The following is a 16,111-nucleotide window of genomic DNA, read 5'->3' as shown; positions in this document are numbered from 1 at the left end:
CTAGACTTGAGACAGAGCAAGAAATCTACAGAAATCCTTTTTGATCAACTTAGCAAGAGACCGACACATGAATGGGACCCCTAAGGACAGGACACACATCCCACATTAGCCCTGAGTGCAGCAGCCTGGGCCTGACTTTTCATTTCAATGTTCTTTTAAAATCTTGCTTACATGGCAACTTTTCATAGTAACGAGTACTTGGGGCAAGACTACAAAGATCTGGTTCTCCAGCCTGGCTGCTCTGAGCGCCGAGTGGGGACAAAGAGCAGCTGCCAGTCACCTGTGGCTGGCACCTCTACCTCTCTACCTCCAGGGTAGGAGTCAAAGGACTAAGCACCCACTACAGAGTGGGAAGGGGCTGGCTTGGTGACAGAACGGCAGCCTGTCCCAACCGCTCTGAAAGGAGGTTCTCTTTTGAGTCTTTCTTCACCCAGGGTTAATTGTGCTCAACACCACAGGATGCCCAGTCTGACAGAGCTTCCTCCTGAGATGCGGGCTTCCAGGATCTCCTCAATGGGTCTGTGACACTTGCTCCAGCAGGGAACTTACAACAGCTCCTGTTCACTCCCTCGGGTTAGGCAATGAAGATGCAGAAAAAGACTGGCCATCACCTCACTGACTGCAGGGGCTCTCACTAGTCACCCTAAAGAGACCAGAATGTCTGCCAACCAGAAAACTAGTTTCTAAAACCACCAACTCAAGTAGAACCAACGTTCTGAGAAGTTTCCAAGTAGGCAAAAATCCTCTCCAGCTGGTCTTTGCCAGCTAGCTACCAGGAAATGATGGGTCCACCAGGGATGGGACTCATGGGTCCACCAGGAATGGGGCTGGCCACGGGAAACACAGGTGCCAGTAGCAGGCTGAAGAGACTGCGGAGTCACCGATGGGAGACACCAGAAGCACAGACACCTTGAGACAGAAGCAAGCAGCAGGGGGGAGCAGGGCATCACACTATGGGGACACACGCCGCGTTCCCACCCTGTCAGCCAGCTTTCCTGGGTCAGTGAAGCAATGCCAGACACTTCAAGCTCCACCTTGCTCAGAGGGTGGTGGTGCTGCGAGTCTGAAGGTCACTGGGAGTCACCCTGTAGCTCAGGTCAGGAGAGAAACTGGCCAGAGAGAATTCAACCTGCTCTGAACTCAATCGCCAAGAACAGACGACACCAGGATGGCTGGCAGCCAATGGCTATCCAGTGCATTTTCCGGGAAGGCTCCTCCAATAAAGGCCAAGGAGAATCTGTGTCTGGAGCCAAGCAGAGTCTCTGTGGCCCTGTCACTCTGCTGCTCTCCTGAGCTCTCCTCCCACAGCAGCCCTTTGGGCCCACTCCAACACACTGCAGAGCTCTCCAACTCTTTGTCCCCCCCCAAATCCCTTCAGCATTCTGTAGGCTGATAGCAGTCATCCCACCCACAGACCCAAAGAACCACCCAGCATCTCAAGACACCACCCGGGGGCATGCAGGTCCAACCACAGCAGGGTCAGGGCACCCTCAGCTGGACTTTCCCATGGTGCCCTCCTCCATGCCTAGCACACAGCAGGAGCTGTTTAACTGCCCCCATCAGCACTGGCCTGAGAGAGGGTCTCGGAGAGGTTAAGAGTAAGAGTGGAGCAGGAAGATGTCAGCTGACTGCCCGGAACAGCATGGGCTCCCCTGGCAGTCCCTCCCACTTCGGGCAGGTCTATCTACAGCAATACGGAGATCCCACGAAAACCGACCTGCCCGTCTCCCTGGGAGAGCAGGGTGAAGACCAGGCTCAGGAAGGACCAACTGAAGAGTCACTTGCAACCCCTGGCCCTCAGTAGTCAGGGCAGTGTGAACTACATAGGGCCACTCGGAGTTTTGGCTATCATGACAATCTGCAGTTTTCACACTTGTCCTCACAAGGGGAATTTGGTGTCTTTAGAGTCTGTTGCCTTTCTGTTGCTGTTCTAAGAACAAATGAACAAAGCAAAGGGGGTACAGGCCTGAACTGCCTGCCAGGCAGGGAGGCAGGAGGACAGGGGAGAGGCTACCACTGCCTCTGCATCAGGCCAGAACTGGGAAACGGGCAGTTGGCAGAAGCCAAGCACAGCACATCAAACACACATTCTTGAAATCACAGGACCGGCAGACATGAAGGTGCTCCTGGTCATAGGGGAAGCAGGGAGCCGGACTGAGGGCTGAGCATGCGTCTGCACTGTTCCCTGAAGCGAGCCGTGACAGGTGCAAGCAGAGAGACAAAGCCTGGAGAACAGAGTGTGGTCAGGGTTAGGGGCAGCACGGGCAATATTGGTGGAGGCCGTGTAGGGTGGGCAGGTGAGCATGGAAACAAGCAGCACACAACAGTGACAGGATGGTGGGTGAGGATGGATGGCCGTGAAGAGGGCATGCTACCCTAGCTTCCCTTCAATGTACCCCTCGACAGCCAGGGCCTGGGTTCCCTGGTAGCTCTGTCCATGCTGGTAATGGGGCAGAGTGGGCATCCCCTGCAGCCACCGATACCAGCGCCCAAGGCTCCAGCTCTTTTTGTCCTGTCTGCCAACACAGACCACAGAAATTGGCTAAACGTGGCCTTTTACCCCTAACCACGCCAGGCCTCTAGGACATGCACTCTTACACCTCCAGCGCTGACCTTTGGTTCACCCACTCCTCAGCTATGCAACTGACTTGGGGCTCCCTCCTCTAAGCTGACAGGGCTGCTGTGTGCACCTGGCACAGTACCGCCAGCAGGCCTGGATAGATCTGTAAAGTCCCAGACAGCCCACAGGGCAAGCCCTCTGACTTCTGAGGCCCTTCCTGACTTTGACATTCTCAAGTGACATGGAACGTGACAGGTAGACAAACAGTAAGGCTCTTCATTCAATAAATATTGCTATAGACATATCCTGAAATCAATTAACCAGATCAAATGAAGGCACAAGCCATTTAGGAAGGGCCCTATACCACGCACCTTTCATTGAGGAGCCTCCAACCAGGACAACACAGAACTATCATCTGTCCTGGGAGAGACTTTGAGAGATCTCTCTCTCTCTCTCTCTCTCTCTTCTCCACCCAACAAGCAGGAAGCCTGACTGCTCTCGGCTTCATTTTCTTTAGGGAATAAGCCCACTGCCAAGCCTGACGGCTGTGAAGATGGAGACATACTGCCGTCCTGCAGGCACCTGCTGGACCCGGCCTGGCACAGCATACAGTGCTGTGTGGAGAAGCCTGATGGCTCGCACATGTACACATATGCACACACCTGTACAAGAGCATCTGCCATTTGATGTGCACACACAATGACTAGGAGCCCCTGAAGGCTACAGAATACACGACATGTACTTTTCATGCCATTTTGCCCGGAGACAGGAGTGTCAATACGAAGCATATGGGCCAATTCCAGGAGATACACTGGAAGGAGCTGGTTGAGTTGGGACAACAGCTGCATCTGCTGGATACTGCACCTCAACTCCCCCTGCCTTCCCATCTGTTTGGTCAGTCTAAGGTGGCCTTGTGACTTGGGTAAGAAGAGCTGGATGTGATGGCTGGCTCCTGTGGCCTCAAAGCTTTCACCAAGTGTGATAGGTAGCCTGCAGGAAGTGTTCACCCTCAGTGCATGCAGCATGTTGCAAGACGGGACAGGTCAGGCAGTGGAGCTGGGTCTCACCTTAGGAGGAACGACTGTCAAATGGCTATCAAATGGCAAGCTGCCTATAGCCACATGGCGATGCACATCGTTTGTGGCCATATTCTGGCCAGAAAGTTGGGGTAAAACCCAAAAATAATGACATCCCCCAGGACTGGCCGTCCACTCTATGGGGTTCTAGTTCACGGATGACCTGCAGAACTGCATCTAGAAGTGGCCAGGCCGTGCAAAATCAATCAAGGCCCTTGTCTGAGGGCTAAGCATGTAATGGGTGCAGTCGGTTTGGAATTCCATCTCTCCACCACAGGGCCTGTACTGCCCCTGCCCTTCTGTCTGACCTCCACTCCCTAGTCCAAGTGTTATCAGGCTAGAAGCACCCTAGCTGCACTGGAGGGTGCCTCTGACTTAAGAGGAGGTATTAATCCCCCGTCTTGGGTCGGCTCATGAAGCAGGAGTAGCAGGAAGTAGCGTGGCTTCAGACTCCTGGCAAATGCCTTACCTTGCAACCTGCTTGTTTCTGCCTAAAGTGTGGCCCTTTCCTAGGAACCAGAAACGGATGAAAAGGTTACCACATCTGAAGAGTACAACTAATGTTAGGGCTCTATTCATTTTCTGTTACAGATACGTCTTTAGGGCCGCAGAGGGTGAAGAGGCTAGGGGATTTTAAAGTGCTATGCTTTCCATGTATTGGGGCTGGACAAAAGTGAGGTGTGGAAGCCCAGGGGCTCCACAGATAACAGGAGTCATTTTGGAACTGCTGAAAGCATATCTGAACTTTCTCGTTCTGCGAACTTCAGAACAACCATTAGGGTAGCACCGTACACTTGCCATGCCCAGCACCCAGTTCCTGAACCAGCAGCAGTTCCCTAATCGCTCTAGGGTCACACGTGCCGCGTGGCTTAGCAAGTCCATCAGTGCCAAGTGATGCCATGGGCTCCTCTGAGGCACTCCTGCCTCCCTCCGTCCTGCTCCTAAAAGCATAATCAATCCTGTGGGCGGACAGCCAAGCCCATGGTACCTGCAGTCTGAGCTGGCTGGGCTGCAGTGCTGGTTCAGGTCCTCCCCAGTCCAAGAGCATGGCAGACAGATGCAACATGGTGTGGGGCTGAATCAGCACCAGGGAATCTAGCAGAAACTCGCAGAGCAAGGGTCTACTTCTACTGTGCTTCCCTAGTTCTTCAAAAGCCAGTGGCTGGCACAGGGTGGTTCTTGCGAATATGAGTTAATTAAGATGGGGAAGAGGCTCCTACATAGAGGGATCTGCTGAGCTGCAGATGGAGGAGCAGGGGTCAGCTCCTCTCATTTCTGCTCTGCAGAGCCATAAACACATCACAGACACAGCCCACTGGGAGGTGGTGAGGCACAGGACATGCACAGATCCTCAGTCTCTTTTCCAACATGTATGCTGTAGGCCCAAACCAAACCTAGATGGATGGATGCTCAAGTGTTCTGTTCTCTCAGGAGATCACTGAAACACCAGCCCCAGAGGAGCAGAGGAAGCCCTAGCCACTGTGTCATCCTTTGCGAAGCTTTTCTGAAATGGATCTCAACACAGCAAGCTTAGGACAGACGCCCATGCTCGCCAGGAAACTGTACAGCAGGCAGACCTCCATGGAGCCAAGGCAGCACAAGCCCTGCCCCTCAGCTCTCTACCAGACTTCAGAGTGAGAGCTACCATGGCACCTAGAGAATGCATCCTTCCCTAAAAACCACCTGACATGGGGACAGCCCTGGTGCAATCCTAGAGCACCCAGGAGCGTCCCATCACCATCCTGGAAGGCGGAGCAGCAGCTCAGATGAGATGAGTGACATGGAGTGAGGGTGCCTTTCGCCTTCCAGCATGACCACCACCTCTCTAGGGTTCCAGCTCAACAGCCCTGGATCCATCAGGCTGCTTATCCCGAGTGCTCTGTCCCCGAGCCCTCAGCTTGCTACTGCACAGGTGGGAACATGGAGCGATTACGCTACAGGCCAGCATGCAAGCCTCCTAATGCAATAATGTTAGTAAGGAATGTGACTGAAGAGTCGCCACCTGCCTCCTCCCACATGGAACAGCCTCTGGAGGCCCAAGAGCGACAGAGCCATGACAGTGCGCTGCAGACAGACAGGCGTAGGCCACATGGAGCTGACAGTGACAAGAATCACTCCAGGCAGCCTACGGGCACCCCCATTTTGCAGGTAGGAAAATGCAAGCTCAAAAGGAAGCTGCCTCCGCCAGACCTGCCCTTTCCCTGCCTCCCAAGTGGGCGAGTAGGCAGATGGCGACCTGAGCATGTCTTGGAAGCACAAGCACTGTGAATCCATGAGGTAAATGAACAGCCGCAACATTGCCCGTGTCACCCCAGACCCAGCACCCCCCTCGCAAAACAGAGCGACGAATGAAGTCGCTCAAGCACCCCCCACGCTGGTGCCGCCCTTGGCACAGTAGGGAGAACAGGGACTATACCGTCCGGCGTCGCCTGCTGATGGGGTTTTTTACATTTGACGTAATCGTGGTCAATCGGAGTGGCTGTGTAAGGTGGGGATGTCAGACCTGGGCCAGAGGAGGAGGGAAGGGAGGCTCCGGGGCCCGGCAGTGTCCCAGCTGAAGAATGGGAGTCCTCATCCACCAGGCAGGCCTTCTCCCTGTGGGGACAGAGCTGCACATCAGTGCTCACACTGCGAGGGAGCAAATGCTTCCCAGGGCTGCTGCTCCACACTCCTTGAGTGGTCCCTGACTCGTGTGGCTAATGCCCTAGGGAGGAAGGGCTTCCCCCACATCACCCTCATAGCCTCCAGCCTCTAAATGGATGCTGCCCAACCTTTCTGGCCAGGGCTAACAGCATCTGGTTCAGGCCCAGGAAACCTTGCAGGGGAGGTAGCAAGCATGTCTTCAGCATGCACACCAAGTCAGAGCCTTTCTGCAAGATAGCGCAACACAGGCGATCCTTGACACATGGGCATCCACATAAAACTCAGGCTACCCGTACTATGCAGCAAAAGGTATGGGGCAGGGGCAAGGCGCTAACTAAACAGGTCAGCACAGTCGGTGTCACTGCCGAAGAGTGAGCAGCTAAAAACACCTTCACTGCTTCTTTGGTGAAGTTTGAGAGAGGAAACACAAACACAAAACGGGAAAGTCACCCTGTCAACCCCCACAACTACCAGGAGGAGAGACGGAGCAGAGACAGCCCTGCTACTTGAGTCAGGGGCTGAGAAAGCAGGGAAGTTGGGCAAGGAAGCATGCTTGCACTCTGGCCCGTCAGCATTTGAAATGAAAAGGGACACTGAGCTACACTTTGCTCAGTTCAAACCCACAAAGGCAAGCGCCCTGCACCGAGGGCCCCTCCAGAGCAGCTGTGCCTTGCTCGGGTTCTGTTTTGTTTGTTTTTAGTTAAGGAACCTGGAGGGGTAGCTCAGCGGCAAAACCCTTGCCTAGCATGCACGGGGGCTCCTGAGCTCAATCTTTTAGTACCACAAAAGCAAAATAAACCTGCAATTGCATGTGTGCAAATAACTACATACAAATATATACATACATACACACACACACACACACACACACACACACACACACACAAACCTATTTGAGAAATTAAACTGAATGAAGGCCAATTCTGGTGACAAGAGGTCTGTCACAATGTAAGTCTCAGTATGACTGTTATGTCCTTACTACAACGTGTTCAGATATTATTTATATGTCACATATTTCAGAGCAAAACGATGATCAGGAAACTTCCCTGTACCCTGGAAAGCGGCTGAGCACACTGTACCAACCTAAGTCACCTCTCACACAGCAGAGACTACACTGCGTGTGCAGAGCTGAGCACTGCTCGTTGGAGGCACGGTTTACATGACTAGCTTCAGCCATGACAGACAGTTCTCAGGGACAGGGCCTGGGAACAGCTTTCTCTGCTGGGTTCCGCATAATCCTCAGCCAGGTGGGGCCTCGGAGATGGGAGGGGCTTAATCCAGCATCAGGGCAGAAAGAACAAAAAAAAAGTATCTGGGACCCAAAGACAGCTATGTCAGGAGGAAAGTAATCAGTCCCCAGGCAACTGAGGAGATCCTGAGGACAGAGGCCGGTTCTCCCTGGCACTAGGAGGAGCCTCGCTGGTACTCCAGAGCACAGCCTCACTGGGCCTCAGAAGCCATCCAGTTGAGTCTTGGGTAAGAGGAAACAGGACAACCTGATCTGTCGGGATGTTCTGCACAGGACAAGGCTTTGTCCCACTGGAGCAGGAGGGCGAGGCTGGCTTCTCACCAGGACTCACCCCTGCACCAGCCAATGCCAGAGTCGAGGGTGGTGACAGACACCCTCCCACAAACTCAGTACACGTAGCTCAGCTCCACAGAGTTCTGAGTCCCCCTCCATCCAGTGGCCCTCCTCCAAACACTACCCAACAGCAAAATGAGCCACCCGGTCCCTGCACGCCGGTACTCACTTTTCTGAAGCTTTAGGTGTATTCTTCTCCTCGCCCCTGGCAAAAGGTCCTTCTGCTGCTTCCTTCATAAAGCTGACCAGGACCTCTGCGCTAACCCCAGAGTCAGGTTTGCCCAGGAGCTTCAGGATGGACGCATGGAGCCGGAAGTACACCTAGAACAACACCTCTGGCATAATAAAACAGCCTTCTCCAATCTAAGACCTGTTCCTCAGGTGAAGCAGCCATACTGGAAGCAGGCTGCTGCCCTGGGAGACAAGCTACCACACCTGCCTGTCCTTTTCAGCTTTAACACCCCCAGCACAAATCAGCACTGAAAATTAAAGTGGATACTGTCAGCATCCTAAGTGAGCACATGATGGTGGGATAATGAGAGTGACAGGCAGTGGGCACCGCTCAAGGTCTGCTGTAGCCCAGACTAGACTCAATCTGCTATTTAGCTGAGGGTGTCTGGACCTTTTGACTTCCCAAGTGCAGTGTTTTTTGTTTGCTCACAAGATGGGCAAGTCTTAAAAGGAGGGCCTTAGAATGGCTAGAGAGGCAACGGCTCACTGTGTCATTCTCTAGAGTAACTGGATGCCGCGGTCAAACTGGAGATGGTCTACAAGGCCACCTTTACACGTCAGCCCCCGAAGCACTCCTGAGAGAGCTCCCTGATGTGAGATTAGGGTGCACGCTTCCTCACACCAGAGGCCAAGCCCACAAGAGGCTTCTCAGGTAAGCAAGTGCTCTGAGCAACCGGGAAGCACGGAGCCAGCAGCCAAGTTTACCACACTTCCTGCTACACCGTGCCCAAGGAAAGTGCGAGCTACGAAAGCCTACAACTGTGTTCCTACCAACACAGTGACAGGAAGAACACCTAGACCTTCACGAATGCAGCTGGACTCTTAGTCCAGATTACGAGGTAGGGGACACCAGGGTCACTGGGGACTTGCATGTCTTATATTCTTGGGAATTTTATGACTCTCTTAAAACAAACAAATACATTTGGGGGGGACCCAAAACTTGTGCGCTAGAAGCAGGAAAATAACAAGAAACAGACTGCCTAAATTCCAAGCGCTTACTAGCCATATGGGACTGGCTGAGGGTCAGTGCTTGAGACCTCTGAAAAGATAAAGCAATCATGGTCAGGGTCTTGGGAAGCTTTGAACTCTGGGCTGAGCCAAGCAGCCCTGGGTTTCCACGCCTGTTCCTTGTTTGCTCACTTCTAAGAGTGCTGATCAGGACTGCTATGCACAACAGTACATTCTTCATCAACCCTATTCTAGAAATCATAAAAGTGAGTCCTGCAGTAAAACACTGCTCTAGTGAACAGCAGAGGAAAAACCAGAACAGAACACAACATTCGCTATCAAGAGCAGCCCGCTTTTGCCCTAGCCTAACCCACTAAGCTGGGAGACCCAGGCCCAGGCTGAGGCCTCACTCGGCCTTAGATACCTATCTGCACCTAGGTACAGGAGTGACCACCCTTCTCCTGACAGGCAACAGGTCTGAATGGCTGTGCGGCTCCGGATGCTGCACTCTAGTATCAGTGAGAACAGGTAGGCTGCAGGGGGAAGGCTGCTCCCTCAGAGAAATGAAAACAGAATGCCCATTCTCTCCAGAAGGACAAGGCACTCTTAGAAAGGGAGGCCAGGCTGCTTTCACAGAGGTGAGCAGGAAGCTGCTGAGCAGACGTGGCTACAGGGGGTCCCTGGGACTGTGAGCTCCAGCTGAGGGAGACAGCATGGCTGGGCAGACCCTCTGACCGACCCCCACATCCTACCCTGGACCTGCGGGGTTACCTCCAGGGCTTCCATGGCCAGCTCGGGCGGGTTGTGGTAGTGAATCTTCTTAGGGTAGCGGGCGGCCTCCTCGTGTAAGTAGTGGCCCGCCTGACGGTAGTGCAGCAGGTACACGGTCGGCGGCTGCTGCTGCTTCTCGGCCACTTTGCCCAGCATGTAGTGAATGAGCCACTCCTCCTCATCGCCATCACCCTCACAGTGGGCTGCAGACGTGAAACAGTGCCTGGCTGTCTCCAGCATGCTGTCTCGCCGATCCTCCATCTACAACAAGATCACAAGCCCGCAGACCGGCCTTAGGTGCAATGTCTGCACCTACCTAGGGATCATGGTTTCCTTGGGTGAAGCAGCTGACTTGTCCACAGACTTACGTTCGTCTCAGTGACCCTGAGACCCAGAACTGCTGTCACCACTTCACAGTTGCAGACGAGATACGGAGCTTGGGAGTCCCTTAGAGGCACACAAGGTACGGAGCCTGACTTAGATTCCAGCCCTTTCTCATTAACGCAAAGGTCCTTTCTTTTAGCTTCCTTCTGTAGCACCACCCTCACAGATGAGTTTATGAGGCGCCTACTGATCTCTTTCTAGGGTTCCCAACTATAAGCTGTGCGGCTGTGGTAAGAACTGGTGTCCCTCAGCCACACAGGTTACAGCTGGAAGGAGGTTAAGGAGGAAGAAGGCTGATACACTATGCCTCATTGGTCTCAGGCGTCCATTACCGTAGAATGCTCCACAGCAGGGCAGGAGCCCCTTGCTCCCACGCTCTCAGTGGGGCTTGCAAGCAGAGGGATTCCATCACACTGCATCTAAAATGGGGCTCTGCGGCCAGTGCTTCCGGGAAGGGCAGCTGGTTATGTGTAGTTCTGCTCGCACTGCTTAATAGCTGTGTGGCCCTGCCAATGACCCCAGTTTTGTTAAGTTCGGCAGGAACAATCTGCCACTCAGGAAGAAGAGAGACCGCGTGTCCAGAAGCTCGGCTATGTAACTCCACTCTGGCTTGTCATCTTCTGAACAGAATGGAAGGCCTTACTCATGGCTCTTCAGTCTGTGTACTGGATGCCTGCTGGGGCTGGCATCATGGCTGACAACTCCCAAGGCTGCGTGGGAGAAGGCATTGGTCGTTCTCATATGTAGCATGAAGCCCAGAACGAACCTCAAGTCACTTGGTTAGGAAGTTCTGGTCCCCAGTTCTTTCCCTCTGCCTTAAACCCAACACCATAGGGGATATTTCCACTCCCGCACGCCACCTCTGGCGAGCGCAAAAGCTAAAGACCACGGCAGCTCAGATAGAGCAATCAGGTGCATCAGCCTGGTCCTCAGACGTGCTAAGTAAACACTGCTCACGCAGCCAGGGGACTGCATCCTAGGACGCCGCCTCCCCAGAGGTGAGAAGGGCCCAGGGCACACAGGGCAGCCATGCAGGGCACTGTGCACACCAGATATTGAGACCAAACCTCTCCCTTCCTCCAGGACGGGACATCAAGTCTGCCCTCTACCTTCAGGAACTGGACAAAGTTCTGCAGAAGGTGCAGAGTGGGTTCCTCTTGGCTCTCAGAACAAGTACGCTCTGGAAAGTACAAGTGAGAAATCTCACAGGGAGGAACCCTAGGGAGGGATCACCTCACATCACTGTGTCGACCTGGAGCATCACTGCATCCATAATGTTACGAGGCCATCTAAAGGGTCGAGTTCTACAGCACTAGGGAGTTTCTGTATGCTCGGCTACAGCAGAGTTGAGTTCATATATAAAAGGATTGTATTTGAGCCGTAGAGCCTGACTGAGTAGAGACCAACAGCACAGGCTGAGGGAAAAGGGAAGCCAGACACTGCATTTAGTACAACAGTATCTAGGATAAAAGAAATAGACTAATAGGCAAGTCCTCCTAGATTTCTCTAAATGTACAGTCTAGAAAGATATAAACAGAATAACAACTTCTTAGAGAGGCATGCAGGCGCTTCTCCACTCTGTTCTTGTCGGGGTGAGGCCCTGTGCAGCACTTGATGTCTGCCTTCTCTTAGCAGTGGGCTGGGACCTCTAAGGCCATTTCTCACATATATCCTCTGCTTCTGGTGTCAAATGCATCCCTATGATGTCACATCTAAACTACTGGAGGAAAAAAATAGATTTACAAACTGATAAAGGAAAACATAATGACCACCCAGGAGCTTGCAAGAACACGGTTTCTGTCTGCAGGCCGCTGGTTTGTCCTTTAACAAGCTCCACACCCTCCCGAGAGATCCAGCCAGATATGGGAGCCACTATTCTCACATATCTGTGGCGTTCACACGGTCTGCACACTGAAGGACGGAAAATGTTGGGACGAAATTGCTGAATCTGGAAGCCAGAGACGAGCTCCTAAACTGAGGGCCATGCTGCCCCAAGCACAGAGGAGAAGGCAACAGTACTGTGTGGGAGGGCGCCCAGGGGACGGGCGGGACCTCCTCGTAGCTCTGGGAAAGCAACTCTGTAAACTTAATGCTGCAGGTGGAACTCACACAACTCAGGAAGCTGAGCTCTCCACGAGTCAACTCGAGCTCTGTTCACCAAACAACGGTCAAGTTCTCCTTACACAAGAGTCAGGAGGCATTTTCACTACTAATATTTCCATAAGGCCCAATGACATCTTTTATTCACTATTTATTACAGTAACTCAGTCCTCATTAAGTAGGTTCACTCATGACTCTCTTGGGGCTGAGGTCCTCAAACCGTGACTTGTGCTCATGGTAGTGTTAGGGCTGTGACTCAGACTATAAGACTGAAGGTGAAGTCTATGCTGCACTCTTCAGCATCCTTTCCAGCATCATCTGAGGAGTTCAGAGGGTCAGAGCCAGTGTCTTACTCTGCAGGCTCCTGGAGGCAGCGTCAGCTCCCCCTGGAGGAGACAGCGCTTTCAGAGGAGGGCAGAGCCTCAACGGTGTTGGCAGTGCTGTCACCTTGCCTGGGGTCTTCATCTCAGATGATCGATCAGCACAGAACCTGAAACCACGGACTGTCTACCTGACTGCTCAGCTCCTTCAACACCGTCTTCCTCAGAGGCCTTTCTGAGCTACAGCACCTTACTGACCTGCTGGCCTGAGTGGCACGGGGATTAGCTCTGCAGCAGTCAGTGCTCACCAGGCCAGACACTGACTGGGTCTGATCTCCAGCACCCTTCCCTCCCTGCTAAGACATCCGCAAACATGTCAGCGTGATTCCTTCACCTGCTGCTGCAGGTCAGACCTGCACCCTGCTCTAGAGGAATGCCACACACAGCGACTGAAAACCCTAACGCCAGGCTAAGCATGTTACATGGCCCTCAAGTCCTCCTCTGGAAACAGGGAAGAGGTGCCTGCCTCAGATGGCCTACATCCCTTCTCTACCACTCAACGCCATTCAAACTGATGACCAGTCAGTCAGGTCAGAGGTGTAGACTCCTCTGAAATAGTTGTCAAAGGACTAGGTGCTCAAAGACCAAGAAACAAAGATATTAATTACCGCAGGAAACAGCTCGCATGTCCCAGAGAGCTGGGGGAGTGAGAAGGAAGACAGGCAGGGCCCTTGGACAGCCCACCCCGACAGAGAATGGCAGGCCCTCTGCGGCACCCTCCTTACCTGCTGCACAAGCTCAGGAGGCAGCTCGGCTCGCCACTGCTTCAGCTGGCGGGATGCGAATGAGTGCAAGGCATAGGACATGGTGCCATACTCAATCCACAAGGACAAGTTAGAGCTGTCAATCTCAAGGGCCCTCCGGAAGCAATTCAGAACGGGTGTGGCATGTCTCCAGATGGGTCCATCACTCTTCAGCTCATTTGAGTTCAGCTTGTCCTGAATTCGGCTGGCCCGGGCCAGAGCCATGCCTGCCCAGGAATCAAACCTAGGGCAGTGAAAGAGCGCCAGCTGCAAACACCACGGTCCTGGAGGGAGGCAGACACTGCACCGGACGGTCAGGCGGTCGGTGCTGCAGAAGCTCTGCTTCCATGGAATGACTCAAAACCCAGCGTGGCTATGGCACACAGCCAGGACCATGACTTAGACCAGCACTGTCATAGCCTTGATCCCGCATCACTACATACAGGAGGACGAGGTCTATGTGCTAAGAGACAAAATGTTTCTTCTATGTCCCTTAGCATTTTTCAAGCATTCAGTGACTGCTCTAACAGACAGGCTTCGCTTTACAAGGGGGATCCAGCTAAGGCAACAAAGAGACTTCAATGTCCTTTCTGTCTCTTGAGTCTCATATACTCACCAAGCAAGAGCTCAGGAACAGAGAACTGTGGGGCCCCAGGTACCCCGTTTATTTCTATTGTTTCTGGGACCCCTCGTCTCTCAACTCAGAGCCCAGTGACAAAATCATGAACAAGATGGCAGGTGACGATTGGGCCCTGATGGTTCTGAGACCCCCTGAAAGAAGCTGAGGCAGAAACACAGATTCCGGGAAACGTTAAGGAGCTATGGAGACAGCACACCAGGACCAAGGTAATCCCAGAGCTCCTGGAGAGCTCTTTTCTCAGTGTGCGTCAGAAAAGAGAGAACGCGGCCCCTCCTACCCACCCTCAGGCAGCTAGAGTGCGGACCTGTCTGACCACCCCAGGAGACGGCAGGCAGAAGAGGCCGGGGAAGCCCAGGGCTGCTTTCCCTAGCCTCCAATGAGCACGGATGACACTGTAAGAGAGGAGCAGGAGAGACACCAAACATGCATGGGAGAGGTTTCCCAGAGCAGCCTTTCTCCTCAGGGGCCTGAAGCCACCAGCTCTTCCCAGCCCTGCTCAGGTTGCTCTGGAGAGGGGAGCTGGGGGAGAAGGGCTCAAGGGGAAGACTCTTCTTTACCAAGGTCAATTCACAACAGGGACTTCTTTTCAATATCCAACAATTCTGGGAGGAGCTGCCCTCACCTCGAGGAAAGGAGACGTGACTGTGCTATGTGGCGGGCGGCTGAGACCGTCCTCCACACAGAGTAGCGAGAGAGAAGCATCACTGCGAGCGCTAAGCAGGCTGCAGATGCTCAGGATTGAAGAGCACTGGCCGCTCTCCCAAAGCCTGGCCTTGGATCCCAGCACCCACACAGCAACCCAGAGCCACCGGGAACTCCACTCCAGGGATCTCATTCTCTCTCTCCTTTGGCCTCCAGCTGTACCAGGCATGCACAAGACGCACAGACATACGTAAGGCAAAGCACCCATATACATTAAGAACAAACAAAACCCACAGGGGAAGACCTACTGAGAGTGACCCCTCCTGAGCTAAGTGTCTAACCCAGGTACATCACCACACAACCCATATCCTAGGAGTGTAGGCCTGCAGGCTGCCAGTGGCTCAGTAACAATGTGACCCCAGGAGGAAGAGGTACCCACAGTCCACATTCTGGGCTCTTACTTGTGCAGAGCAGATTCAGGCCTGGTACTGGGCTCAGAGCTGTTTGCTGAGCGGAACAAGGTCTTAGCCCACCTCCACCCCAATGCCTATCTAACCTGGTCCACTTGCAGTCCAGCGAAAGCAGGAAAGCTCAGCGAGATGCTCACAGGGACCTCTAACAGTGTAGTCAGACCCTACTGCCACCAGCCATCTATTATGGGCTTCACCCCTTCAAAAGGCTTCAAGGAGAAGAAGAAAGAAGGAGAGAAAAACAAACCTTAGATTTTAGCTAATACCAAGGACCAGATGGAGCCCAAGCCTCCACTGGTATCTGCCTGTGATGCTCAGAATAAAGAAGGCTCTGGAATGAGACCTAGCACCAAGCTGACAAAACCCTTTCTATGTTAGGGCCCGTCCTCAGAGAAGAGATCTCCGCAGCCAGTGGGATGGATTAATAGGCTAACATCCTCTAAGAGGTGACAGCAGTCCTTCTCAACAGTAACAAATTATAGTTATGAAATAGTAATAAAGTAAATGGTTGGGGCCACCACATTAGGAACTGGATTAGAGGCCCAGCATTAGGAAGCTGAGAGCCCCTGGACTAGATGGAGGTCTCGTTGGGCCTTCCGGACTCTTACTCCACTGGCTGTGGACCAGGCGCACCACGCCACAGTGGCAGGTTTCGAACTCCCCCTTTCCTAACGGGGAAGCAGGGGATCGATCCACAATGTCATACAGCACAAGCCCAGCCAGGTAAGTGTTGGTCTGTGCTAGCCAACTCATGAGTGACCTCAAAGACAACCAGGGCTTTGAGCACAGGGCTCCCTCCCAGGAGGAAAACAAGGGGGCCTCCGAGGACCTTTCACACCGGTGACATCTTACAAACTGGATCTGTATTCGGAGGCAGCCCCTCTTCCCTTGACCCAGGTAGGATTGTGGAAAAGTTAGTTCTGTCGTTTCCTGAGGCAGGG

The 16,111-nt window shown here is 53.3% G+C and overlaps 1 protein-coding gene across 3 annotated transcripts in view; it reads right to left on the bottom strand.

The window, feature by feature from the left end:
* Positions 1 to 16,111, bottom strand: part of Cabin1 (calcineurin binding protein 1) — a 121,113-nt gene that overhangs the window by 60,673 nt on the left and 44,329 nt on the right. For 2 of the 3 annotated variants that reach the window (XM_032888234.1, XM_032888235.1), the window contains exons 23-26: positions 13,401 to 13,662; positions 9,812 to 10,072; positions 8,031 to 8,182; positions 6,053 to 6,231 (exon numbers count right to left, since the gene is read on the bottom strand). In XM_032888234.1, coding sequence (XP_032744125.1) covers positions 6,053 to 6,231; positions 8,031 to 8,182; positions 9,812 to 10,072; positions 13,401 to 13,662 — 854 coding nt within the window. The remainder of the gene's footprint in view (positions 1 to 6,052; positions 6,232 to 8,030; positions 8,183 to 9,811; positions 10,073 to 13,400; positions 13,663 to 16,111) is intronic. The other variant, XM_032888236.1, reaches the window with a different exon arrangement.

The sequence above is a fragment of the Rattus rattus genome, chromosome 18, assembly GCF_011064425.1.
Source record: "Rattus rattus isolate New Zealand chromosome 18, Rrattus_CSIRO_v1, whole genome shotgun sequence".
Classification (NCBI taxonomy): domain Eukaryota; kingdom Metazoa; phylum Chordata; class Mammalia; order Rodentia; family Muridae; genus Rattus; species Rattus rattus.
This window is presented reverse-complemented; position numbering and strand designations above follow the sequence as displayed.